The sequence below is a fragment of the Protopterus annectens genome, chromosome 6.part1 (assembly GCF_019279795.1).
Source record: "Protopterus annectens isolate FY-2018-M chromosome 6.part1, PAN1.0, whole genome shotgun sequence".
In the NCBI taxonomy this organism is placed as follows: domain Eukaryota; kingdom Metazoa; phylum Chordata; order Ceratodontiformes; family Protopteridae; genus Protopterus; species Protopterus annectens.
The window spans coordinates 556420249-556444051 of record NC_056738.1 but is presented as its reverse complement, the minus strand read 5'-3'; the positions used below and the strand labels follow the sequence as shown (position 1 = coordinate 556444051).

The window sequence follows — 23803 nt, the reverse complement described above, 5'->3', positions numbered from 1 at the left end:
CTCTAAGATATGTGCCTGAATATTTTAGCTATTCACATAATTCACACAGTTTTATAAAGGTTCATGTACTGGCTTTAAAAAAAATCAGGCAGAATTCTCATCAGGAGTGGATCACCCTAAGATACAGGATTGCAAGGGGTTGAGAGAGCTCTGAAAATGTACATATGCAACAACACAGTCAGTGCAAAAGGCTTACATTTATGTCAGCACATTTCAATTATTCAGCAGCTTTCGGGAGAGTCCATGTGACTGCCAGGTGTAATAAATCAGAATTCGGAAAGCATTCATTAAATCTCAAAAGCTTCCAGACACATGCACACACACACACACACACACACACACACACACTCACGCACACGCACATATGCACAGCACTGAACTCCCCCATTTTTGCATTCTGATAGTCTGTTCCTCTGCAGCATACTCCAGTGGTTTTCTTGTTTTGTAGGTTACGAGCTCTTCATATCTGTTCCTGCTCAGTCCTGAGCGAAGTGGTGGATATTTCTTAATTTTTTATTTTTACTTTCTCATGTCTTCCTGGGCTGTGTGTCACTAATTAATCTTTTCCATCTTCTCAGGAGTATTTCAGTGCATCAGAAGTCAGCTTCAGTGGATTTTTAATCTCTGCGTTTCTTTCAGGGAGGAGTTTTACCCTGTGTTTTAAAAAATATATGTATTTATGCATAAGCATATGTATATATATTATGTGTATGCACTGATGTACGAGTTCTTCTATCAAAAGTTGGAAGTGCCTTACTTGTTTCATTTTATTCCTTCTGTGGGGATGTTACAAGGAGTCAATTTCTTCACATTTGGAGTGCAATGATTTTGGTGTCCTTAGGATATTCCTCTTGAAGAAATATGGAATGGTGACTTTTCCTGGGAAGTTCTTTCTGATACCTGAACTAAGTGGAGTGTTTGCCTTGCCGTGTTATTTCATAGTCAAACAGAGAATAAAAACTAATTTTATTCATGGCTGTTTGTATTTGAAGGGGGGTTTTGTTGTGATCCTCCCTTCCTGAAAAAAATTGAAAGGATTTAAAAACGGAGCGAAATAATGAGGCCTGTGGCGAAGTAAAGCAAGGATGCCCCATGGGACCTGTGCTCACATCTTGGTTGCCGCCATGTTTTTAAGGAGGGCAGCGCTTAGTAGGGAGGGCACCACAGCCTGTACTGGTCATCTAAGCTGTCCTAGGTTGGCCCATCTGCTTTCCTCTCTAGTTGTCTTGGGTCTTGCTGGTGTCACAGGGGCAGCACGAGTTTCATCCAGCCTCAGTACCACTCATCATGTGCACCATTTTCATAATAAGCATGGGACTGTGCCCATCGCTATAAACAGGACACCATTTCTCACACGAGGAGGGCATGGTAAGTGACAACATCTATAAAATGTCCATTCCTTGTTCTTGTTCACCTTCTTCTCTGAAGAAGAGCAGTGTGGCTGATCCGTGGAATTCCCCTTAGTACTCACAAACCTCACTAATATATTACAGTGCTAATACTGTGAACACCTTTTTTGCAAACTCCTTGCTTGTGACATTGTGCTGTTTTAACTGTATGCACTGAATAATGTTTAACCAGTGCATGCAATAATGGCTAAGGTAATCCATATCTAACACCAAGGTATAGCATGATAATCATTGCATTTCAAGATGCACATATGAGTCGCCACTTCTCTTTGCCTTCTGGTATTGTCATAACAAACAATTAAAAAATCATTTATAAAGAGAAAATGTAGAATGAAAGGAAGATGTAAGGCAGCTGTTTCTGTGAAAAGACTGACACTATATATTGATTGCAGTAAAATGCTTCTTAGTTTCAGTTTATGGTACCTTTTCTATTCTAGGCTGCTTTGACAGATTACTTTTTATTAGGTATTGTTATCTGACCTCTCCTGGACGTTGAAAAAGACACACACATTAGAGAAGGGAGAAGCTAATGGTGAGGGCATTAAATAAGTTCTTATCTTTATTACCTTACTGATCTTAAACCTCCTATAGATGAATATTTATTCTCTTTAACTACTCCAGTGGCATTGAAAGCCTTATGCAGGCAGCAGCTGCATTTTAGAAGCTTGTCATTAGTCTGCACTTGGATTTAAGCAGTGAGAAGTGCTTTCCTGAAAACTTAAATGCAATGTTTCTGATTCTATGAATATAATGTTCACTGACTTCATTTTTTATTTTCTTTTGTTTTATTTTGTTGTACTAAAAATAACTTTGTCTCTGAAATGGTGTTGCTTTTCAGTTGCATTTTATTTAACATGGTGAACAGGGCTATGAAATAAAGAAAATCCTATTTTCAGGTAACATGCAGCTGCAAGTATTGTGAAACGCAGACAGACAGAAACATGCGCACAGCTCACGCACACACATACACACACACACATGCACACACACGCACACACACGCACACACACACACACACACACACACACACACACACACACACACACACACACACACACACACAAACATATTGCACAGTGGTACAAATCACGTGTGTCATCCCTTAGAGTGTTATTTTCCCTGTGCTCTTTACTGGTGACTGCTTCAAGAGTACGAAGACAAACAAATGCATCTTGAGAACAAAATTCTGCTTAGGAAATCAGCAGGTTGAAGTAACATGGGCTATTTTTTCCATGGAAATCACAAAACACAGCTGCTTCAGCTCTTAGAAGGACTTGATCACCTTCCTTAGAACCTTTCTCATGTGTTCCTAATTCTGTTTCCATAGATATAATATTGTTTAGCTTTCCCTGCCATTGTTTTGTTTAAAATTCCCTTGGCTGAAGCAGATAGCAGCTGCCAGTTTAGTCCCACAAAGCTAGTTATCGGGAAGGGTGAGCAATAACCCTCCTTGAACAATTACAGAAACCTTATTAACACGGCATATTCTGCCCCACGTTTTCAAGGAATATACAGTATACCTTGTTTCTCTGTTGATAGCTTGCTGTGGTAATTTATGTAAAGGAAGAAAAACATTAGAACACTTCTTTTATTGTATGCTCCTGCATTAGTACAGTGACACAGGGTTTGAGAACACAGCCTGAAACAGAGTTGAACCAATGCAGGCTAGATGTTTTAGGCATTTTTGTTTCATTATAATTAAACAGACTAACTACCTTTAGAAAAATGGATCCTCATATCTGGGTGTGGATTACAAGATGTGTTTTTTCCCATCTCACATAAGAATTCATGAATAACCAGAAATTAGGCTAGAACAGGTATTAAAGTCATATGATACTGGTTCTATTGAATAGCTTTTTTTGTGTTTATCATGTAATAAGGATAGTGTAATGAATACTGTATTCAGTATACTGCTGCCATGGTGAGTATGAACCTACTTCCAATTAAATATATAAGCACAGATTATGGACATTACATTTTGCTTAACCTCTTTTTATTGTCTTTGCAAATGGAATGCAGGAGTGGAATAGAGTCTTTTGACTTAATTCCACATCTGAGCTGCCGTTGTGTTTGGGGTACTCCTTTAAAGTGGGCAGTTAACATTATAATGCTATCGACAGTGGGATTTTTAGTGAAATTGTTGCACACTGGTGCTGTTGTTTATTGATTGAAAGGATACATTTTGTAGTCTATCTGCCACTTGCCTTGAGTACCACAGTAGAACATTTTCCTGCTTCACAGTGCACTTTCCTGTGTGCATTTCTTATAATGCTATAATATAGGTCCTCAGTGAACAGATTGACTCTGTGCACTTACTGCCTTCTTTTCTGTGTTCTTGTGCATAATGTAACAGCAGACAGCTCTGAGGGTATAGAAGTCATAAGAGTCTACAGTCATTTGCATTGTCTTGTACTTCCACATGCATTATTAAATACTATAATTCTCACTGTGCAAGTATGAAGCATTTGTTTTAGATGACACCTTTGCATACTGCCAATGATCCTTTTCTACTGAAAGTCATTTGATTACTGGATGTAAGCTGTAAGTGACTCTACCTCCATTATATTTTGCTTCTGAATCTTTATAGGCAGACATCTGACAGCTAGGTTAAATGACACTTGCTTTGCACAGCCCTTTGAAATATGGGTGATTCTTTTGTATATGATGAAAATTATTTTCACTTAGTGACATAGTTATAATATGACTGTATGTTTACTGTGCAACCACACATGTAAAGCAATAATTAAAATTTGATTGTTATTTTTGTGGAGTATTTTCTGCTCACATTAAGTATATTTGCACTGTTAGACACTTCCTTGTGTGCACATCCATAATTCTTTCGGAACTTTAATTTCACTGGTTTCCTTCAGGGCAAGCCTTTCTGGTACATTTACCATTGTGAAGACGAAGGTATACTTCTGTCACTATAGGAAAGAAAATATTTCAGATGTTGCATTACATATTCTACTTTTAACACAATTGCATATAGGTGTAAGAAATTACAGGGCAAATTAAATAAATTATAATGTAAACTGTTTTATCAGCTAAGCTTTTTTTTTCAATTTCATGCTAATTTTAGGACAGCTTATAAGAGAGTAATTCAATTTTCACTTTTACTTAGGTTATAGTCATCTTTAGCAGATGTTCATCACTGTACAGGATGGTTCTGTTTATGCTGACACTATAGCTTTCTGATATCCAGTCTTGGATGTCATCAGCTTTCTTTGTATTGAACTATTGACAAGTTAATGCTGCTAGCTGTTGAATCAGGAGGTAAGTTTTATGGCAGCTAGCTCCCAAACCTTAAAGTTAGTTGCCAGATATTGCACTGATCCCTTGAGGACACAGTCATAATCTGGATGTTATATCTGAACGGGCATTGGCCATGGCATATCAAATTGTATTCATTGTCCTATCTGTACTGGTCACTGTCTGAAACACATTGTTCAGCTAAGATACCAAGCTATGCTGGTAGAAATGATTGGGGATGAAACATATTAATTTGTTCACAAATTGGTAAATGCAAGCAGAATGCATAGCATCTGGCAAGACCAGAATGCAGTAATCATGAAAGCAATGATAGGTCATTCTACCAAGCATATGCAAACAACTTTGTGTGATATGCCCTGCTCTTTCTCTGGTTGAAAATTTTCTTCATGTTTTGAATACTGGTCTATAAAGAGAGCCATGTTCTGCAACTTCTGTACTTGAAGGATGCTCGTGTGCAGACCCACCCATATCTTGCAGTTATCAGATGGTGGATTTCAACCAATTTCCAGGTGAACAACTGGAAACTTTTGTTGACAGGTTTTCTAATACATGAAAATATTATTATGCAGATTTCCATCTTAAGTGAGGAACTGTCGGGTCATGAAGATATTCAAGGTATTTGTTAAATCATACATTTTTAAACAAGCCTTCAGTTAATTTTTTGAGGGGGTGGTAAATTTCAGTAAAGTTATTGCTAATTTGACTTTTGTGTATTAAAACTGAGCATATTGCATTATTTATTTTATTTTATAATGTTTTTATTGGAATGACTTGGAAAAATGTTAGATGAATAGCATTTTCTGATCTTGCTGCTCAGACATTTATATTCACCTTAATGTTCCTTACTATGGAGTGTCCTCTCAAATGAACACAAACATTGCCAAACAGAACATTTCAGAATTAAGTATTATCCTGTCAGACATTGTCACCCAAAAAATGGCAGTTGATTCAAAAGAGCACCTCATAAACAAGCAAGACACTTAATTGTCAGGTATAATCATTACAAAATTGTTCATAGTGCTGCAGAAAACAAAACAGAATGTATCCTTGAGTGCATGTATATGTTTGTGGGTGAGTTATAGTTTATATCTGTAGCATGCAAAAGAACAAATTATTTGCTAGAATGCATGACTTACAGAAGATGGATTTTCTTTATTCCTTTAACATTTACTGACAGGGTAAATAGATTGTTCAATAAATCATTTTTATTCATGACCTGAGCTAAAAATAAAACAATGACTTGCATAAAATATACATAAAAGTACTACCTATAATAAAAAATAACTTAAATTGACATAACGATAACATGAATGGCAAACAATTATACAGTGTAGTTTAAGACCGTAAGCAGTCAGTGTAGTTAGGTTTCTAACATACTCCTTAAAGATGGTATCATTACATGCCACTGAAGAAAGCTTATGAGTAGCTCAGCAACAATTGTACTTGCTGACTTACTTGAGGTGTTCATTGAGCTTTCTCCTGAAGACAGCCCTCATTCCTAGGTAAGCCGTTGGATGATGGTGGTGCAGTTTTGGAGAAAACCCTTCCCCAGTAAAAGCTTAAAAGCTGTCTTCTTCAAAGTCACTGCTTCAGTGTTGTTAGATCTCAAAGGCATGATGAATTCTTTACTCTGGGCCTCTTCACCAAAGATGTACAGTTGTCGCATTTAAGTAGCGTAAAACTCAGTGATTCAAAATAAAAAAAAAGCCCTTGTTATTATTGGGCATGAGCAGGCCTTAAAAAGCAAAAAACAGTGGTGTTCTCATCAAAGTGATAAGCAGATAAATCTGTAAATCTTGTTCTTGGGTATCTCTGATAGAAATGTTGTTGTTGTACGAGTTAATGGCAGTAAAGGATGGAGTACACTGAATCCTAGCTATAAGAACATTTAAGCTTATATTTCAGCTGAGACTCCTTATTACTACATTCGATAATCTACAGACAACTTTTATCTAACAGAAGACCTTGCCAATAGTCAGTTCTATATGTAGGCTAAATGAAAATGAATGATTGAAACACCTACTCAAGTGTACTACTGTTAGGGTCAGTAATCCCGATGTGGAGATTATAGTGAAGATTATGGTAGATAGTGTATATCATCACAGTAGATTGTTTTCACAGTAATTACTAGTTTACTAGAGAGAGAATCCAGATCCATACCTGGCTAAATATTTCTGTAAGTTCTGCTGCAATAGTGCAATGTTTTACTGAGGACAAATCAAAGGGCAGGTTATTAATAAACAGCAAGAATACAGGAGGACCCAAAACAGATCCTTTTGGGATGTCAGCTTTAAAGGAATTATCATCATAATGGCAGCCAAAAAGGATCTACACAGTGTCTATTTTCAGCACATAATACCAAGCAGGATGGCATTATCATTTGATGGTGGAAGTCTGAATTCCTTTGGAGACCAGAAACATTCTGTCTGATGTTTTAAGATGGATAAACTAACTCAAGAGGAATCATTCAGTATCAGGTGGACACACGTGGTCACTTTTACATAGACACAAATGTCTCTGTGAGGTCTAATATCTGAAACCATACTTAACACCTACTTATCCTCATGGCTTTTTTCTGGAATATGTTCCATACAGATAAAACAAAGGAAGAAGACAAGAGTAGCAAAAAGAAAACAGGGAATCTGTTAATGTGCTGATAGCAGCACCAGTAAGTTAATACGTTTCAGCCATCACAAAGCATTTTATTCTGTGCTAACTGTGGCATGTGAATTTCCATCCAAGGATCAACTTCTGTAATATTGTTGTAGTGTACAGCAAATGTATTAAATATAATTGGAATTGCCAGCCAAAGGTTCATCCCCAGGTTCCAGGAGTTTCAAATCAGCCTACAAGCTGGAATTTAGCACTAATTTCCCATATCTAAACTTAAAAAATAAATAAATAAATAAATACATTATCCACTGGGCATTCCTTTAGGCTGTAGGCATCAAGACTCATGAAATAATGCAGTGCACTAGAAATTTACATCTTGTGCAAATGACAGTCATTGAAGTTCCAATATAACTGCCAGCCATGTGGCATAAATTGTTTTAGAAAATGAGTCGCACGTGTTAATAGATTCACAGGGAAGCAATACAGTTAGAGTGCTCTGTGTTTTCTAGCACCTTTATAATTTGCTTACTATGAATATTATCGATTCTGAGCCAGTTTGTCCAGAAAAAAAAAAATGAATGAATGAATGAATGAATGAATGAATGAAACACAGTGTGTCCCTTCTTATAAAATAATTAACTCTGATTATATTGCCTAGGAAAAACCGTAAGATTAGCTGACCACAGTGAAACATATAAAGGACATTGGTTGCTTCAGAGTCCCTCAGACATTCTGGTGTGTGTATAGCTTTTTATATCTGAGCTTTATTAAACCATTGCAATAAATAATATAACCAAGCTTTTATTTTACATGGCATTACAGATATATAGGACATCCATACGTGTAAACCATTTTGATATGTACTTACTTTACTGACTTTGCGATCACTGGGTGTTTTGGCCAAGAGTTTGCTCCTCCTGCAGGGTGTTCAGGGCATAGACTTTCTGATAGAACTGAATTAGATATTGTCTTATACACCAGACAGATGAAATATCTTAGTATCCTGCAGGAAACACAGTTGTAGAGATGCTCCCAAATCATCTCAACAGCATTCAAAGTTTCCAAACCTATGATTTTTGTAGGGCCTATACTATAGTATCGAAGTTCTTAAACTTTGAATGCTATAATATTGACCCATTTTTGGTGAAAACTCAAAATAGTGAAGCCACAGAACTTCGAAATCTTAGCTAGGGTAAGATTTTGGTTGTCCTTTCCATGGCTTTGCTATTTACTCTACTGTGGTGGGAAGGTTACGGACCGGGGTAAGGTAAGTATGCGAACAGAGGTTACGGACTGGGTTAAGGTAAGTGTGGGAAAGGATCGGGGTAAGGTGAGTGTGCGATAGTTAGGGACATTAGGGTTAGGGAGCGGGTAAGGTGAGTGTGTGATAGTTAGAGACTTTAGGGTTAGAGAGCGGGTAAGGTGAGTGTGTGGTAGTTAGGGGCTTTAGGGTTAGGGACGGGTAAGGTGAGTGTGTGGTAGTTAGGGGCTTTAGGTTTAGGGAGTGGGTAAGGTGAGTATGCAGTAGTTAGGGACTTTAGGGTTAGTGTTGGGTTAAGGTGTGTGGGTGGGTAGTAGTGTAGGGTTAGAATTATGGTTTTGTTAAGTGTATGTGTGTGATTTATTTATTTTGGTGTGCTTGTGTTGTATGTTTGTGTTGCAGAACAGCAATTTTTTTTTCCTGGGAAAAAAATTTGCTGTGCTGTATGTTCGATATTTTGTAGTTTAGATATTTTAGGTACGATGAAATAGCGTTCGCTATTTAAATCGTACGATAAGGTAATATAAATGCATTTTTGTATTATGGAACTTTTGTACTTTTTCAAGTTATGTGAATAGTTCAAAGATTGAAAAATACAACATTATATTCAACTATGGGTTGGATGAGTGAGGTGTGACAACATACAGGGATCTCCCTCGAGTGCCTGGCTATGCCCTAGAATTACTTGGGCTGCACAATATGCTTTACTGATTTTGATAGAGCAAAGTTTAAATGTCACCTACTATTTTCCATAGATATTTAATATTTTTATTTGACTATTTACTTTGTAATCACAATGTTTTCTCCTTTTACAAAGCCTAGTGATCCTCTATTTTCTGGCATTAAAGATGTGGCCATTAGTACTGCAGATGTAAGCCATCTTGGAGAATAATAGCATCTTTCATTGAAAAAATTATGTCACGCAATTTGCAATCGTCAACATATTTGGCTATCCACAGCTATTTTCCCACTTTTGTAACTGAAAGAATAATTCAGTATCTGGGAAGAATAGTTTGAAAAGAAGTGACCTCTCCCTTTACGCAGGTGTGTGAAACTCTACTGGTAACCCCTACTGTGAATCAGGTAGCGTGTCTTCTATGAGTGTATGTATCCTGTTGCTTCCACAAAGTTTACCCTATGATTTACATATGGATGATATTTGCTTTTAAACTGTCAGTTATTCCCTTATGTGGTTCCATTTGACTGGAACCAGTAAGAGACATCTCCTGTATCATTTTTGATATGATCCATGTTGATTCTGCCTCTCTCTTTGCATGGCTTTATATTGAATACTAGATAAAACGAATGAATTTATAACTGTGTGGGTCTAATGTGATCCTTTCTCATTAAAGTGGTATCACTATGGCCCTCCTTTATTTCTCAGGAATATATCTACATGCTAACATTTTGTAAAATTTTGGTAGTGAATGCAGATGGTATTTCTTCATTTGGTTTAAGAAACTTCCAGTTTGTAACCAATAGATCTGGTTCCATGGAACTTGGCATTTTACATGTGACAGGAGTTAATATGTGTTCCCCTGTCTGTATATCTCAACAATGAAAAAATAAATTGTACAAGCTGTGGGTGACAGATATAGCTTGCCTCAACAATGAAACACTGATGTCACACAACTGTCCATTTTTAGCCTTATGCATTTTTCTGCATTCGATGCAGGTTTGCTATTTTAGAGTCCTGGTTTTAGCATTTGAAAAGCTTGGCAGTTTTCAATTTCAAGATGGAATTTCTAGAGAAAACCTTATGACTAGCTGGAAGTAGCCACACCATGTTAACAAATCAAAGCCTCTAACACCAGTTTAAGTGTTCTGCAGTTTCTGTCTCCATTACCTCTTCACTGAGTGAAGCAAAGCTATAGTCAGCCCTGTTATGCTTCAGTCATCCCATTATTCCAAACAGAAAGACTAGGTACTAGTAAGCTGCATGCAAAAGGAGTAAAATGTTAAAACAGAAACTATCATTCTGCCAAGTCAATGTTGTAGTCTAAGAAATGTGACTCCAGGACTACATCTTTTTCCATTAAAGCGTATCAACAATGATTCATTAACTGGTAATACAAAATATGCATTAAAAATAATCAAAACTAAAACAAAATACTTTAGAAAGATAAATTCTCATCTTTACCAAAAGACGTTATAACTAAACCTATATTTTTTGTCTTCACTTAATAACATTTCTCATTATATACTTGGCAGAAAATCTGTGGCCATATTTTTTTCATTTAGTTGTCCTAAAATACAGTTTAAAATCAGTCAGAAAAAGCATGCAGTGTTGTCCATCTGGTTTCCAGTGCATCACTTAATCTTTTTGTTTCCCTGTATTAGTAGATACCTAATTGAATATGACCAATGTAATATGTCTAGAGCCAGTCACAACACAGAAGCCAAACCAGCCTTTAGGAAAGTAGCTGGAAGATAAATAATGACTTTTGTAGTTTAGCTTAATACTCCCAGTCTTTTATCTCCGGAGTGCAACGCACACTTGCTTGTAACCTTTATTATCCTTCATACAAATTGTACTGAGGGTTGCATCACAGTTTTAGTGAGTAAGGTGGGAGTCGTTTACAGATTTATTTGTACGTAATAAAAGGCGGTAGCACTGCCCAGCTCATTGGCACTCCAGATTTAAATAATGATTTATATGAACTATTACATCTGCTTGCAAATGTATTAAAATAGATTGGCAAACACTGAATTAACACTTTAAATCCTACATTTTGACTTCCTCGTTTTCAAAAGATAGTGATATTTACTTGAGCTGAGAAATGACATATCACTTGAAACCCATTTTGAATAACTGAAAAAATGCATGCATGTTTGAGAGCCCAGCCATGGAGTGCATATGCCCTAACATATTTGAAACTGCCTGTCTGTCTGTCTCTTATAAGTTACAAAATCTTCCTTTGTCTATAAACACCGTATTTCCATGTGGACTTAGCATAGCTAAAAGAACTGGTAATTCTTGGCATGTTTAAGCAAAACTGGACTGGACCTCTTTTGTTGAATCTATTCTAATGTTATGGATCATTCAGCTTTAAGTGTATGCCATTAGTATCATATTCATAGACTAAATGTGATATCCATTCAATACGATATGTTCTTGCATCAAAGCAGACTTTCTATCAGGTCAGCAATCAGATAATCTATCTACAATTGCCAGCCATAAGTTTTCTGATAGTTGATTAGCCTTTCACATGGCTGTCACCATTTTAAAACATTTCTTTTAATATAATATACGAGTGTTGTTCTTACAATAATCAGTCTAACAAAAAAATGCCTTCACGTTTCACTTCTTATAGGATGTATTAAAAGCTAGATTTTCTGATAACATCAGTACAAAATGCCAATTTACTGGCTGACAATTTGATAGTGAAAAATACTGTGGCTAATGAACATAGCAAATCAAATTTCTATAGATATCTTCTACTCATCTCCCTCTCTCTCTCTCTATATATATATATATATATATATATATATATATATATACATATATATATATATATATATATATATAAATATATATATATATATATATATATATATATATATATATTAAACATTGAATTTCACCTGATAATACTTGTATTAGCTGAAATGATTTCCAAACCTTTAAATATTCCATAACTGTAGAACAACTTCACTTTTCCAGTACCCTAAAAAAACTTTTAATTATATGCTCATGCAGTCTATATTCAAAGTACATTTCATGTTTTTATTTGCCGCCCTCCTTTCTTGTATGTATGCTTGTCCTACAGTTATCAAAGTTATTCTGGTTTTACTCTTCCTTCAGGGTAAGTGACCTGACTGGACATTAAAACAGACTACCTGAATTTGAATAATTACCTAATGTCCACTAATACTGCGGTGGTGGTGCTGTGGTAGTGTTGTCGCCTCATAGCAAGATGTTGTCCCGTTCGATTCTCAGATAGAGCGTATTCTGTGTGGGGGCATACGTGAATGGGGTGTGCCTTCGTTGAAGGTTGTACGTCAGGGCTGGTAACCCGGTACGTAAAAATCCACTACCAATCATTAGTGGACCGGAGTTCCGCTGTGGCAACCCCTAATCGGGAAAAAGCCGAAAGACACAAACAAACAAACCTAATGTCCACTAATAATATACTGAACCCGTCTCAGCACAGCCACTTTCCACTACCTGCAACAACAAACAGTATTGTAGTCATGGGGAAAGGAAGCAAAATATCGAAAATCTCACACGTCATATTCACTGCTTTCTTGCCTGTATCAATATAGATGACATTATGGCAAATCTACTTATGGTATATGGTTGCAAATAAGTTCTGAAGTAATTTCACACTTTTTGCTTCAACACACATTTTATATTTCATTTGTGTGTGAAAATATGATGGGACTTCACCTTTGAACTTGAACAAAACTTCTGAATTGAAAGCTCACTAGGTGTTGGCAGGCTGGTTAAACTGCTTTAACAAGTTAAATTAGTAATGATTTTTGGCCTTGTATGTCTTAGTTCTCTAGTTATAGCTCTAAAAGTCCATTTCTTGGAGTGCACATTTGTAAGTGTTCCCCCCACTATTTTTCATGTTGCATAAACTTGTGTTTCCCTTCCACATTTTTTTAAACATGATAGTATAATTCCAAGGTGTCAACTCAGTCTTTGCCTGCGATATCACTGGTATATCAATCATATACTGACACAGAGGCCCAAACAGGTTTAATTCTGACTATAAATAGTTTAAGAAATATCACAAAAAGTCATTTCACAGTTGTTTGTAGTGATTTCCACTTTGTGATTAATGGCCACTTAATGCAAATACCACTAAAACATGTAGTTCATTGAATTAAACACAGTCTGGTTATCTTTATCACTGCTACATGTCCTGTACTAAATGTAAGGCATTTATCTCTCTTGTATATTTTAATTACATTGGTTTGTTGAATCATAGCTCCCTTTGTTACTGCATGCTTACTTTAATGTAATGGGTTAGAGGTTGTACCAGTGCTGTTATTGCATTATGTTATGTTATTTATTTACATTGTGATGCCGTGAATGCTCTCCAAATGTACAACAGCTCATTCTAAGCATTTCTCTGGGTGAAGAGCCATATAAACATAGTTATGATACAAACTAACATGGCAATCTGTACAAATTATACACAGGTAGGAACACAGCAAAATGAAACAGAGAATGGAATACAGATCTGAGGTGAAATGCTTAAGGCACAGGTGAGTATATGTCAATGAAGAGAAAGACATTTTTGGGTTGATTTGTCACAAGTGGATATATTTCCAAAAACAGATTATTTTCAGCTAGTAACTGAACCCACAGCTACATTAGAAATAAAACAAATGTTATATATTAATATCAGAATCATCATCGACCCCTTTTTTCCCATTCTCTACATGGGGTTAGGGGTGTGTAAAATGTTGCCATATCTCTCATTTCAGTGCTACTCTGTTGCCTGCTTTGACAGTCATTCCTAACTGTTTCAGGCCTTCTCTTGCACGATATATCCATCTCAAAGTCCTCATTTCTTCTTCCCTTCTTCGTATCTGTTCCAAATCTTATTCTCTAGATTGCCTCATGTTTTTGCACATGTGTCTGAACCATTGCAATCTGTTGTCTTTCACTTTTTCTGTAATTGGCGCTACTCTGGCTTCTGTTCTGATGTCCTTATTTCTTCATCTGTCCCACAGTGTGCATCCTACCACCCAATTCAAGCACTGTAGCTTCCTCACTTGTGCTGCCTTTACTGCCTAGATTTCTATGCCAACGATTAGTACTGGACACACCACTGCTTTGCATACCTTACTTTTCAACTTATTTGGCATTTTTCTGTCATACATTACCCTTGACACATGCGTGAATGGGCGTTCCTTCATTGAAGGTTGTGCGTTAGGCCCGGCAAGCCAGTACGTAAAAATCTACTGCCAATCATTAGCGGACTGGAGTTCCGCTGTGGCGATCCCTAACCGGGAAAAGCCAAAAGACACAAAAAAACAAACATTACCCTTGACACTGTGTGCCATTTAGTATCCAACCCCCTGATTCTAGCTTTGACCTCCTCATTCATATTTCTCCTCAAACACCCCCCCCACAGATATTTGAAGCTGTTAACCTTCTGTCTCAGTTCTCAGCTTCTTCTTATTTAACACAATTTGTTGCAGTTACAGCTGTCATATTTGTAATTATTTTCATCCCACGTGCCTTCAGGTTTGCATTATTTTCCTCCTATCCTTTGCTGAAGGATACATCAATATCATTACAGGTTTAAATCAATGTAATATGATGCAATAAACATCACTTATTACTTTAATTCCAGTATAACTGTTTTATTTATTTCAGAGTCACATGGGGAATGAAGAGCATCATAACAGTGGAAGGAATGCAGACAACATGATTCTAGACGATTATCATTCTGTTTAGGGACATGCAAACTGAAAAACTGTCGTTTCAACAATGGCATATCTTATAGTACGTGGGAGTAAACTAGATCACTTAACAAAACCACATGGATGTGGGGATGTCATGCTGGGTCTATCACCAGCTGGGATCTGAAGAGGAGAATTAAGCATTCTGAGGCAGTAACACTAGCCTCTGTATCACTGTACCGCTCTACATTAAGCAAAGAAAAAAAGAGCAATAAAAGATGATTAGGAAGCCATAATTATATGACACACAAACATATAAGTCTGTTAGGCTTAGGCAGTACACTCTGGAATGGTTGATAACTGTTTGTATTAGCATAATGTGGCATATTGGGCTTATAGTGTATTGTCTGCTGTAGGACAGTATTGTTATGTTATAATAAGCTGCACAATTCATAAGACATAAACTAAGGGATTGAGTTGAAATGAGGGAATCAGCTGTCGACAATAACATTACTGTATACAGCAATGTGTGATGGGTCATGCTGCCTTTTCATTAATGTCCCTTGCAAGACATACGGCAGTCTTTACACTCCATCACCATACCTCTCATCTTCTGTGCCCAAGAATTCTAGATGGGGTGAGAATGGTCTAAAATCAGGAATAACTTTAACACATTGTTTTGAACAACAGGAAGTGTGAAGCTCTAATGAGTGACATTCTTGACTGCCTGTGATCCTCACTGATTCACCAGAAAATTAAAACGTTTATGAGAGACAACAAAATATGAGGCAGAATCAGGGACAGTTGAGAGGTATGCCTTTGCTGGAACCCTGAATGGGACTTGTACATTTGAGGGCATTTCTTTTGTTTCCAGCCATTGGTCCATTGTATAATATTTGGTTTACCATCACTGCCTAGTGTGTGAATATATAAGTGGGTTTTATTCCACAGATGTGCATCTTGCAGAACTGTCATATCATACAAACACTTCTAGGTTCATAGATAGATTACTGCTAAGCTAACTGCCCTTGTGGGCCATTTTAAATCTAGCCAATAACCCGATATGAGAATCAAACCCTGCACCTTGTGTCTGTAAGGCATACATCTTAACCATCATGTCAACCTCCCTCTAACTTATTCATCAGTTCCTCTATTGTCCCATATTAAGGCCTTGCACACTACAGCAATTCAGCAAAGCCCTGCAAGGAATAAAGGAGCATATGAAGGTTGTGCGTTAGGCCTGGCAAGCCAGCACGTAAATATCTACTGCCAATCATTAGCGGACCGGAGTTCTGCTGTGGCGACCCCTAACCGGGAAAAGCCGAAAGACAGAAGACCACTAAATAAAAGGAGTTGGGGAGGTACGGCAAGCCTATATAACAGCCATTTAATGCATGGATTTAATAAGTAAGAGGCAAGGAAGAGTAATCATGGATAGGAACATACCATATGTTGTAAAGATAAATGATTTATGAGAGGCCGTTACCCTAGAGTGCAGTCATTTTATATATTATTTCAAAAAGAACAGGAAATAAAAGGAGGAGGAGAGATGCTAAAAGTGAACATTTAATATAGTATTATATAACAATTGAAAAATGGGAGGGGAACAATCCTGGCCAATAAGGAGATAAAAGGTTATGTTATAAGAGCTGGCAAAGGGGTGATGCTCTACATTAAACAACCACAGAAGATTACATCAGTTGACTTTACATGTAAGCACATTATCATATCAAGGGAGAGGCGTAGAGCACTAGAGATCAGTCAGTACTTAAGTGGGCTGTGTACATTTCTTTCTGTTCCATATTACTACATATGTTGTGTCTTACTGTCCCCTAGTCAACCTTCTCCCCTCAAAACATGACACCAAATAAGTGCTCCATTTTCATATAATTAGAAAAATAAAAGGTTACCATACTGCTTTACTATGCATAACTGACATTTGGGGAATTTGTCAAGCAAGTTGTTCTGAAATTGTAAATAGTTCTGTAAGGAAATTATGGAGTTAATCCATATTATAATCATTTTTTTCATATTTTAATTATGAATCATAAAATATTTTGCAAAGTAGCATTAAAATATTCATTATTGCAAATAGGTGGCTTAATTACATCTCAGTTTTATCATAGGAAGAAATGCTAAAATGTCTTCTTGTCACTCATATGGAGACTATCAGAATGGAATAACACATATTTTTGCATAAGTGAATAATTGAGCTGATGATTGGAAGTGTGACGATAGCATACATTTTTTCCTGTGACATCTGCACTAATTTTCTAGTTGTTTAATGCTATCATTAATAGCTTATCACTCTTTATATTCTACATAACATGCTACATAAAATTCATTGTTCACATGACCAACACATAACCAAAGGAAAGTTAATCTTGATAATGATATAATATTCCAGGTGTGAATGCACACACACACACACACATACACACACACACACACACACACACACACACACACACACACACACACACACACTATTAACTGTAAGGAAATTTAAACATGTACAAGAAGACCTGTATAGAAATAAGTGACTACATATATCCATCCAGTATGTCACTCAAAATAACACCTGCATTCAGTAAATTCAAAGCAGTATAACAAAATATGACTGCTGTGGTGTAAGTCTTATAACTGTCCCTTGTCAGAGCTGCATTTATTTCACAAATTGTCTTTGAGCATCAAAACTTGTCAACAGACTCCTTACAAAGGAATGAGCAATGAGCACCTAATTCCAGCTAGATGACTACATTATGGATGGACTCAGATGTTCCTGATTTTGCCTTATATTTTTGCCTTATACCCCATAAAACAGCAGCTATGAAAACATCAGCAATGCTTCACAGACAGTGCACTCTGCTTTTGTAGTTTGTTCATGACTTGGAGAAGAGTTGACAAGATCAATTTGCATTTGGGGAAACATTCCTAGTAATATGCCCTTATTTGTGTGCATGTATGAATGTTTCTCTCACTGTGTCTCTCTGTCCAGCTATATCATCTGTATGTTTGTCTACCTGTCTGTCCACTTAAGTATCTATCCCTCTGTGTAAATACCTATTATCTGCGTCTGTGTATGTGGTCCTTGCCCATGGCTATGTGTGTGTGGGCATCCAGATTATGTGTAATTTGTTTAGCCTTGTCCAAAAATGCTGTTTTACAAAATATGTGCAGTGTATATGTTCCTAGTGGTTACAGAGCTATTTACAATTTAATTCATATGTAATTCAACAGCGATTATAAAGTTATGACTTTCTTTTGGTCTTTCTGAAATGTAAATTGTTCGAACATTCTGATAAAATAATTTTAAAACTTTAAGATCATGTTCAGAGTGACAGTGCTACTCAAATTTATCATTTTCCTAATTGTGTCTTTTTGATTGTCTTCTCTCATTTATTTTAATACTAAAGTATTTTTGAGTATTTCAACTAAAATCTAAGCTTTAAAAGGCCTGCAATATACAGAAACTGGAGAATGGCTACTCATTGCCATGCTTCTTTTGAATTATTATATCTGCTGGGATCTAGTGATGTTATTAACGATACATGCTTAAATGTGTTAATTGAAAGAATTGCTGTGTTCTTGGGAACATTTAATTATTTGCCAAACTGTTAATTTAATTTAATTAACAGTTTGGTAGAAAACAAGCTGACTTAATATTGTTTAATTAATTGTAGTTCATTGTCCTTTCACATGATTCGGGGTAATGGGCATTGAGATTTCTATCTCTGTCAGAAAGCTAAGTTGCTTGCTTTATGGCCCCCAAAGCAAAACATCCAAATGGACCAGTCATCCTTCATCAGAAAATGTGGTATCAGACATCCAGTCTCCATTCTGTGATATTTGCTGGTCTGTTAGAAACAACATTTTTAAGTGAAATGATGAAAGAACAACTTTAGTTTTACAATAAATTAGTGATCACAAGTAAAAAAAACTACAATCAGGAAAACGGTAAATTTTTCTATTCTATAACATTGCTGATTCGAAAATGATCTTTAATCGTACCACACTGGTGAATAAACACATAGCTTCTGTGGAAAGAGTTTAATGAGTTAGCACATTGCCTTTTTGATTTTAAAAAAGATTTTTGCTAACCCACCATTTTGTCCTGACAAGGTATAGGTCAATATTTGACAAAGTTTATATTAAAATGATGTCCACTACATGTGGCCGAAATGTGTGGTATGAGTTGTAGCTCGGTAGTGCTGGGGTGCACTCTGGAGCCTTGAACCAGGTTTCAGTTACTGCACAGATGTCAACGTTCTCCATACTAAGGAGTGCTTCGAGCATGTGCATTTTGAGATTTAAACTCCTGGCATTGAGTAGCATAACCCTTAGTTTTTTGTTAATTTTGCTGTTTACAGAGGTGGGTTTGACTTTTGAGCCTTGCCTAAAAAAGGCACTATGGGGGCAGCAAGAGCCTTGGCCAGTATTTGAAAGCCTAGGGGTGACAGGTGCAAGCCGTCTCTTGCGAAGCAGCCTGGATTGTCGAGCATGTCATCCCAGGCTGACAGACACTGGATCCCCTTTGAATGACACCAGAATCTTAGACAGTTGTTGAAATTGATCATTTTTTCTTTATACTGAGGTATCATTCTTGGTGAGGGCAGGATGCTACTCATGGTCAGGGTCATACCAGCCTGGGCTACATGATCAGAGAGCTCTTCCATGTCTCTTTTCATGTAGTCCACGGAGGTACATCTCAGGTCATTCACACCAACAAGAACAATGACAGAGTCATATTTGTACTTGTTCTGGAATGACCTGAGTGCTTGTGTTATATGGCGGATTCTAGCTCTTGACAGGCAGCTAACAGTAACCTTCTCCTTGTTCAGCCTAGTGAGTGGGACGTCAGTGTGCCTGACTATAGAGTCACTTATTACTAGTGTGTTAGGTATGTTATTTCGTCTTAGGGGCTGTGATTGCGTGGCACACTGATTTTGTCTTTTATGTGTTGTCTGGTTTGTGACGGGAAGTGCAGGTTGTTTGGGTGTCTGCTTTGGAGGTCTCTAATGCTTTTGCAGGTTTTTATTTAGAGCCTCCGAGTATGATTTTGTGTATTTATGTGTAGTTTTTGCCAGTGCTGTTTTAGTAGGTCTGTGTGCAGCTGGAGTTGTGGTGCAAGTGTTAACCTTCTCCTCTTGACTGTCTGTTCCAGTCTTGGGTGGAGACAGCTTAGCTTCCAGTTTGGCTGTAAAATTGCATCTCTCACATATGTTAGTGTTTTGTGGTAGGAGGAGAGGGTTATCTGTGTACATGAGGCAGTTGTAACATTGCCTCAGGATACCCAGATTCACCAGCTGGACTGGAGAGTGCACCTAAAGTTGCCCTTTGGTCATGCCTGAATAGTAGGTTGAGCTGCTTAGTCACTTGGTTGGTGAGGGGTGAATAAAGAGCCTTGCTCTACTAGGCAATCAATGTCAGGGTATATTAGTACTTGCTATTAGGTCTGAGCAAGTACAGGGCTGTAAGATGCGTTTTAAGTGCTTAGGTTGAGAGTTAGACTAGTTTCAAGGGAAGCGACTTAGTGGAGCCTGGAATAATTTAACCGTAGATAACCGGCACTGCTCGGTGTAAAAAACCATGCAAACACTGTTTTTATAGTAGGGGAAATGAAAGAGATAGAAATTAGCCCAAAATGGCCAATAAACTACTAACTTCTGGGCTGGAACCACTCTCACAGGTGAACAGAGAAACTTCCTTCTATCCAAGTAAGGTGTGGGCAACTCAGAGTTGCCCATACCTTACTTGGAGCCATCACAGAGTTATACCTTTTATTCTTCTGCAACATGTAGTACTGAGAATATAGTATATCTTGCTACTTGCACTGAATGTAGTGACTTCTATGTAGGTAAATCTTCAATGAGGCTGAAAGATCGAATTATAGGGCATCGTTCTGATATATGTAGGCAGATAGTTACCAATGCATTGGCTAAACATGTAATGGATTTTGGTTTAAATCATGATTTTAAATATAGAGTTATTGATATAATAGGTATAATTTTGAGAGGGGGTAATATAAGTAATGAAGTTGAGATAAAAGAATATGAATGGATACTTAGATTTGCCATGGATAATTATCCAGGACTCAATGCTGCCATTAGTTTGAAGCCAATTTTTTTGAAGAAGCAAATGCAATATAAATGATTGTGGTTATGTGAATATTTTAATTATCACATGATGAGGTTATGGTCATGTGATTTTAAGTGAACATAAGAGTGAATTGTGATCTTGATATGTTATTGCACTGAGGAAGGGCTGAGCCCAAAAACTTTGCTTCTTGTTACTTGTGCTGTTGTTTTATTAAATTGTGGTCTGACATTCTTGGATAAAGTTTTACTTTTATTTGGACTGGTCTTGTGGTTACCTTAGACCAAGTTTACCACTGTTTGTTTCCTTTTAACTTGGACAAATTTACATGCTGAAACTACATGAAAGGAGAGGCTTCAGATGGATAGATCCTACCATGCAGTATTCCTCCATGACTTTAAAACTGCAGAAGGATAAACAACTAGAAAAATGTAATAAGTGCGATAATTCCTGCCTATTGGGTGACACCCCATTGAAACATTTGGTTGTTTATTGTACCCCTTAGAGAAATGGAGTGATGTAAAACAAGGTAACCAGACCCAGTTCACTGATTAATTCTCCTGTTTAATAACTTTAATTTACATGCATTCTATGGTATGCATATAATACCTCTACCTTATACACACACAGACACACATACATATTCATTCTCCCCATGGATAGAAGAGGGCATAGAAACAGATATGAAAAAAATTCTGGCAAAAGAAAGACAGACAAATAATACAATTTTTTCTAATTAGAAGAGCAAAACATCGCATTCACAATAATAACATTGAAATCATGTCAAAAACTGTTACAAAAAATGACGTGATTATGGAGGAGAAGAAAGTTATGAAAGTGCAAACCCTTTCATATAAGGATACTGCTGTGGAATTGAAAACAGCTGTTATTTTTTTATTTTTCTGTTGCTTCCTCCCTAATCTAGCATTTCCCCCATTCTTAATGCTGACCTATAACCCAGTATACTCTTGTTTGATTCTATGAATTTACATGTCAGGCTTCCATCCCCGACCCATTTCCATGTAATATGAAGGCATCATTCCATGTATAGGTTAGAAGATAATGCTTGTATCAACAATGCACTGTGAATGATGAGATATAAAGATGAGAAATAATTTTTATGGACTAGGTTAGTGGGCAGTAAAAGCCAGTGTCATATGGCTATTTTCAAGGCTGCCTTTTGGTTTTTCATTTGTCAAGGACAATGAAAATGCAGTATACCAGCATGCCACATGAATGTATATGCTTGATCATATGACATAATATGCTTACTAGTGTATTTGTGCAGACTGCAGTTTGTTCCTTTGGTATCTAAAGGAGGCAGCTCCTGGAGACATTCAACTCTTTCATTCTAAATGAACGTCTAATGACCCATGTCCATTCAATAATTCAGGCCATTTTTATTATACAGAGATACTTTAATCATACCCTGACAGAGCAGCTGGTCAGAATGAGTTTCAGAAGTGGTAGAATATGATATAATGTAATATTATGTAAATATATATAATTTACTGTAGTATAGCCAACTACATATAGCTTTCCAGGAAGTATCTTTTAAAATCATTACTATGACTGCATTTATTTGCATTTGATATCTGTGAATCTCTGTCTGGACAGAACCCATTTTCAGCAGAAGCCCTGGAAGAAAAGCTAAGTTACATATGTCAACTTACCATACCAAGTAGAAGCAAGATTTGAAATTTGCATATCAAAAGAACAGAGAATGTACGAAATACAGTACTGGGGTATAATTAATAGAAAATGTTCAGAGAAACATTACATATATAAAATGGTGCTAAAACTCATAGGGACAAGTACAATTTGTATGAAAGTAAGAATAAACAACACTGAAGAAATATTATAACCATGAAAATTATCAGCTTATAGCACGCATCAGTCACAGAATACTGAACTTAATAAAGAATCAATACATATTTAGAGGCTTAACTGTGACTTAAGCTTAATTTTTTTTCTATCAGACCTTTACCCCCAAATATTCTTAAAGTGAAAGATTGTACAGCAGGATTATAATCATGTCCTACACACCAGTGTAGTGAAACTTTTTTTGATCCTGTGATCCAGTTATATTTGATTGAAATGACAGTCATCAATGCAATGCATTAATAAGGAAAGACAGGTGTGTGTGTGTGTGTGTGTGTGTGTGTGTGTGTGTGTGTGTGTGTGTGTGTGTGTGTGTGTGTGTGTGTGTGCACATGCATCTTTGTGTTCTGTGTCTTATACATGACATGGCACATGTAATTATTTGTGCTTCCAACACTTTCTGCTTAGAAAATAGTGCTACAAATACTTCCTGGTCACATCATGCTTGTCTTTACAAACATACACTTGTTCTCATCAAGTAAAACTACATAATAATAGAGACAAATTCTGCAACCTCAAGAACCAATAAGGTTGTATAATTCTGTAAAATGTCCATCTAGGCCGTCTTAGTTCCACTGTTTTTTTTTTTTTTTTCTTTCATATGCTGTAACCACTGCCTTTGCCTGCCGTCAAAAGCTTGTAGAGTATGTCTGAGGGAAACTTAATTTATGTAAAGCTGTCAGGACTGCTAATACTTATTTACTGTGTTTCAGCAAACAAAGACTACTCCAGTGGCATAGAGGAGTAAAGGCTTGAATCTGGCTCAGGCAACCTGTGTTTGTTCGATTAGTCTCTTGAGCAACTGACAGCATGTCAGAGAGGGAGGGAGGAATGGGCATGTCCGCATTGGGTGACAAGCTGCTCATCAATGATGCTCCCAAAGGGGAGCTGTGAGTAAAAGGGGAGTTTT

At 36.8% G+C, this 23803-nt stretch overlaps 1 protein-coding gene across 4 annotated transcripts in view; it reads left to right on the top strand.

Moving 5' to 3' along the window:
* Positions 1–431: 431 nt before the first annotated feature.
* The window catches only part of LOC122805673 (neurexin-2-beta-like), a 1444051-nt gene continuing 1420679 nt past the window's right edge, over positions 432–23803 (top strand). The window contains exon 1 of one of the 4 annotated variants that reach the window (XM_044076001.1): positions 432–1368. In XM_044076001.1, the coding sequence (XP_043931936.1) occupies positions 1086–1368 (283 nt within the window). In that variant the 5' untranslated portion in view covers positions 432–1085. The remainder of the gene's footprint in view (positions 1369–23803) is intronic. The other 3 variants (XM_044076002.1, XM_044075998.1, XM_044075999.1) reach the window with 3 other exon arrangements.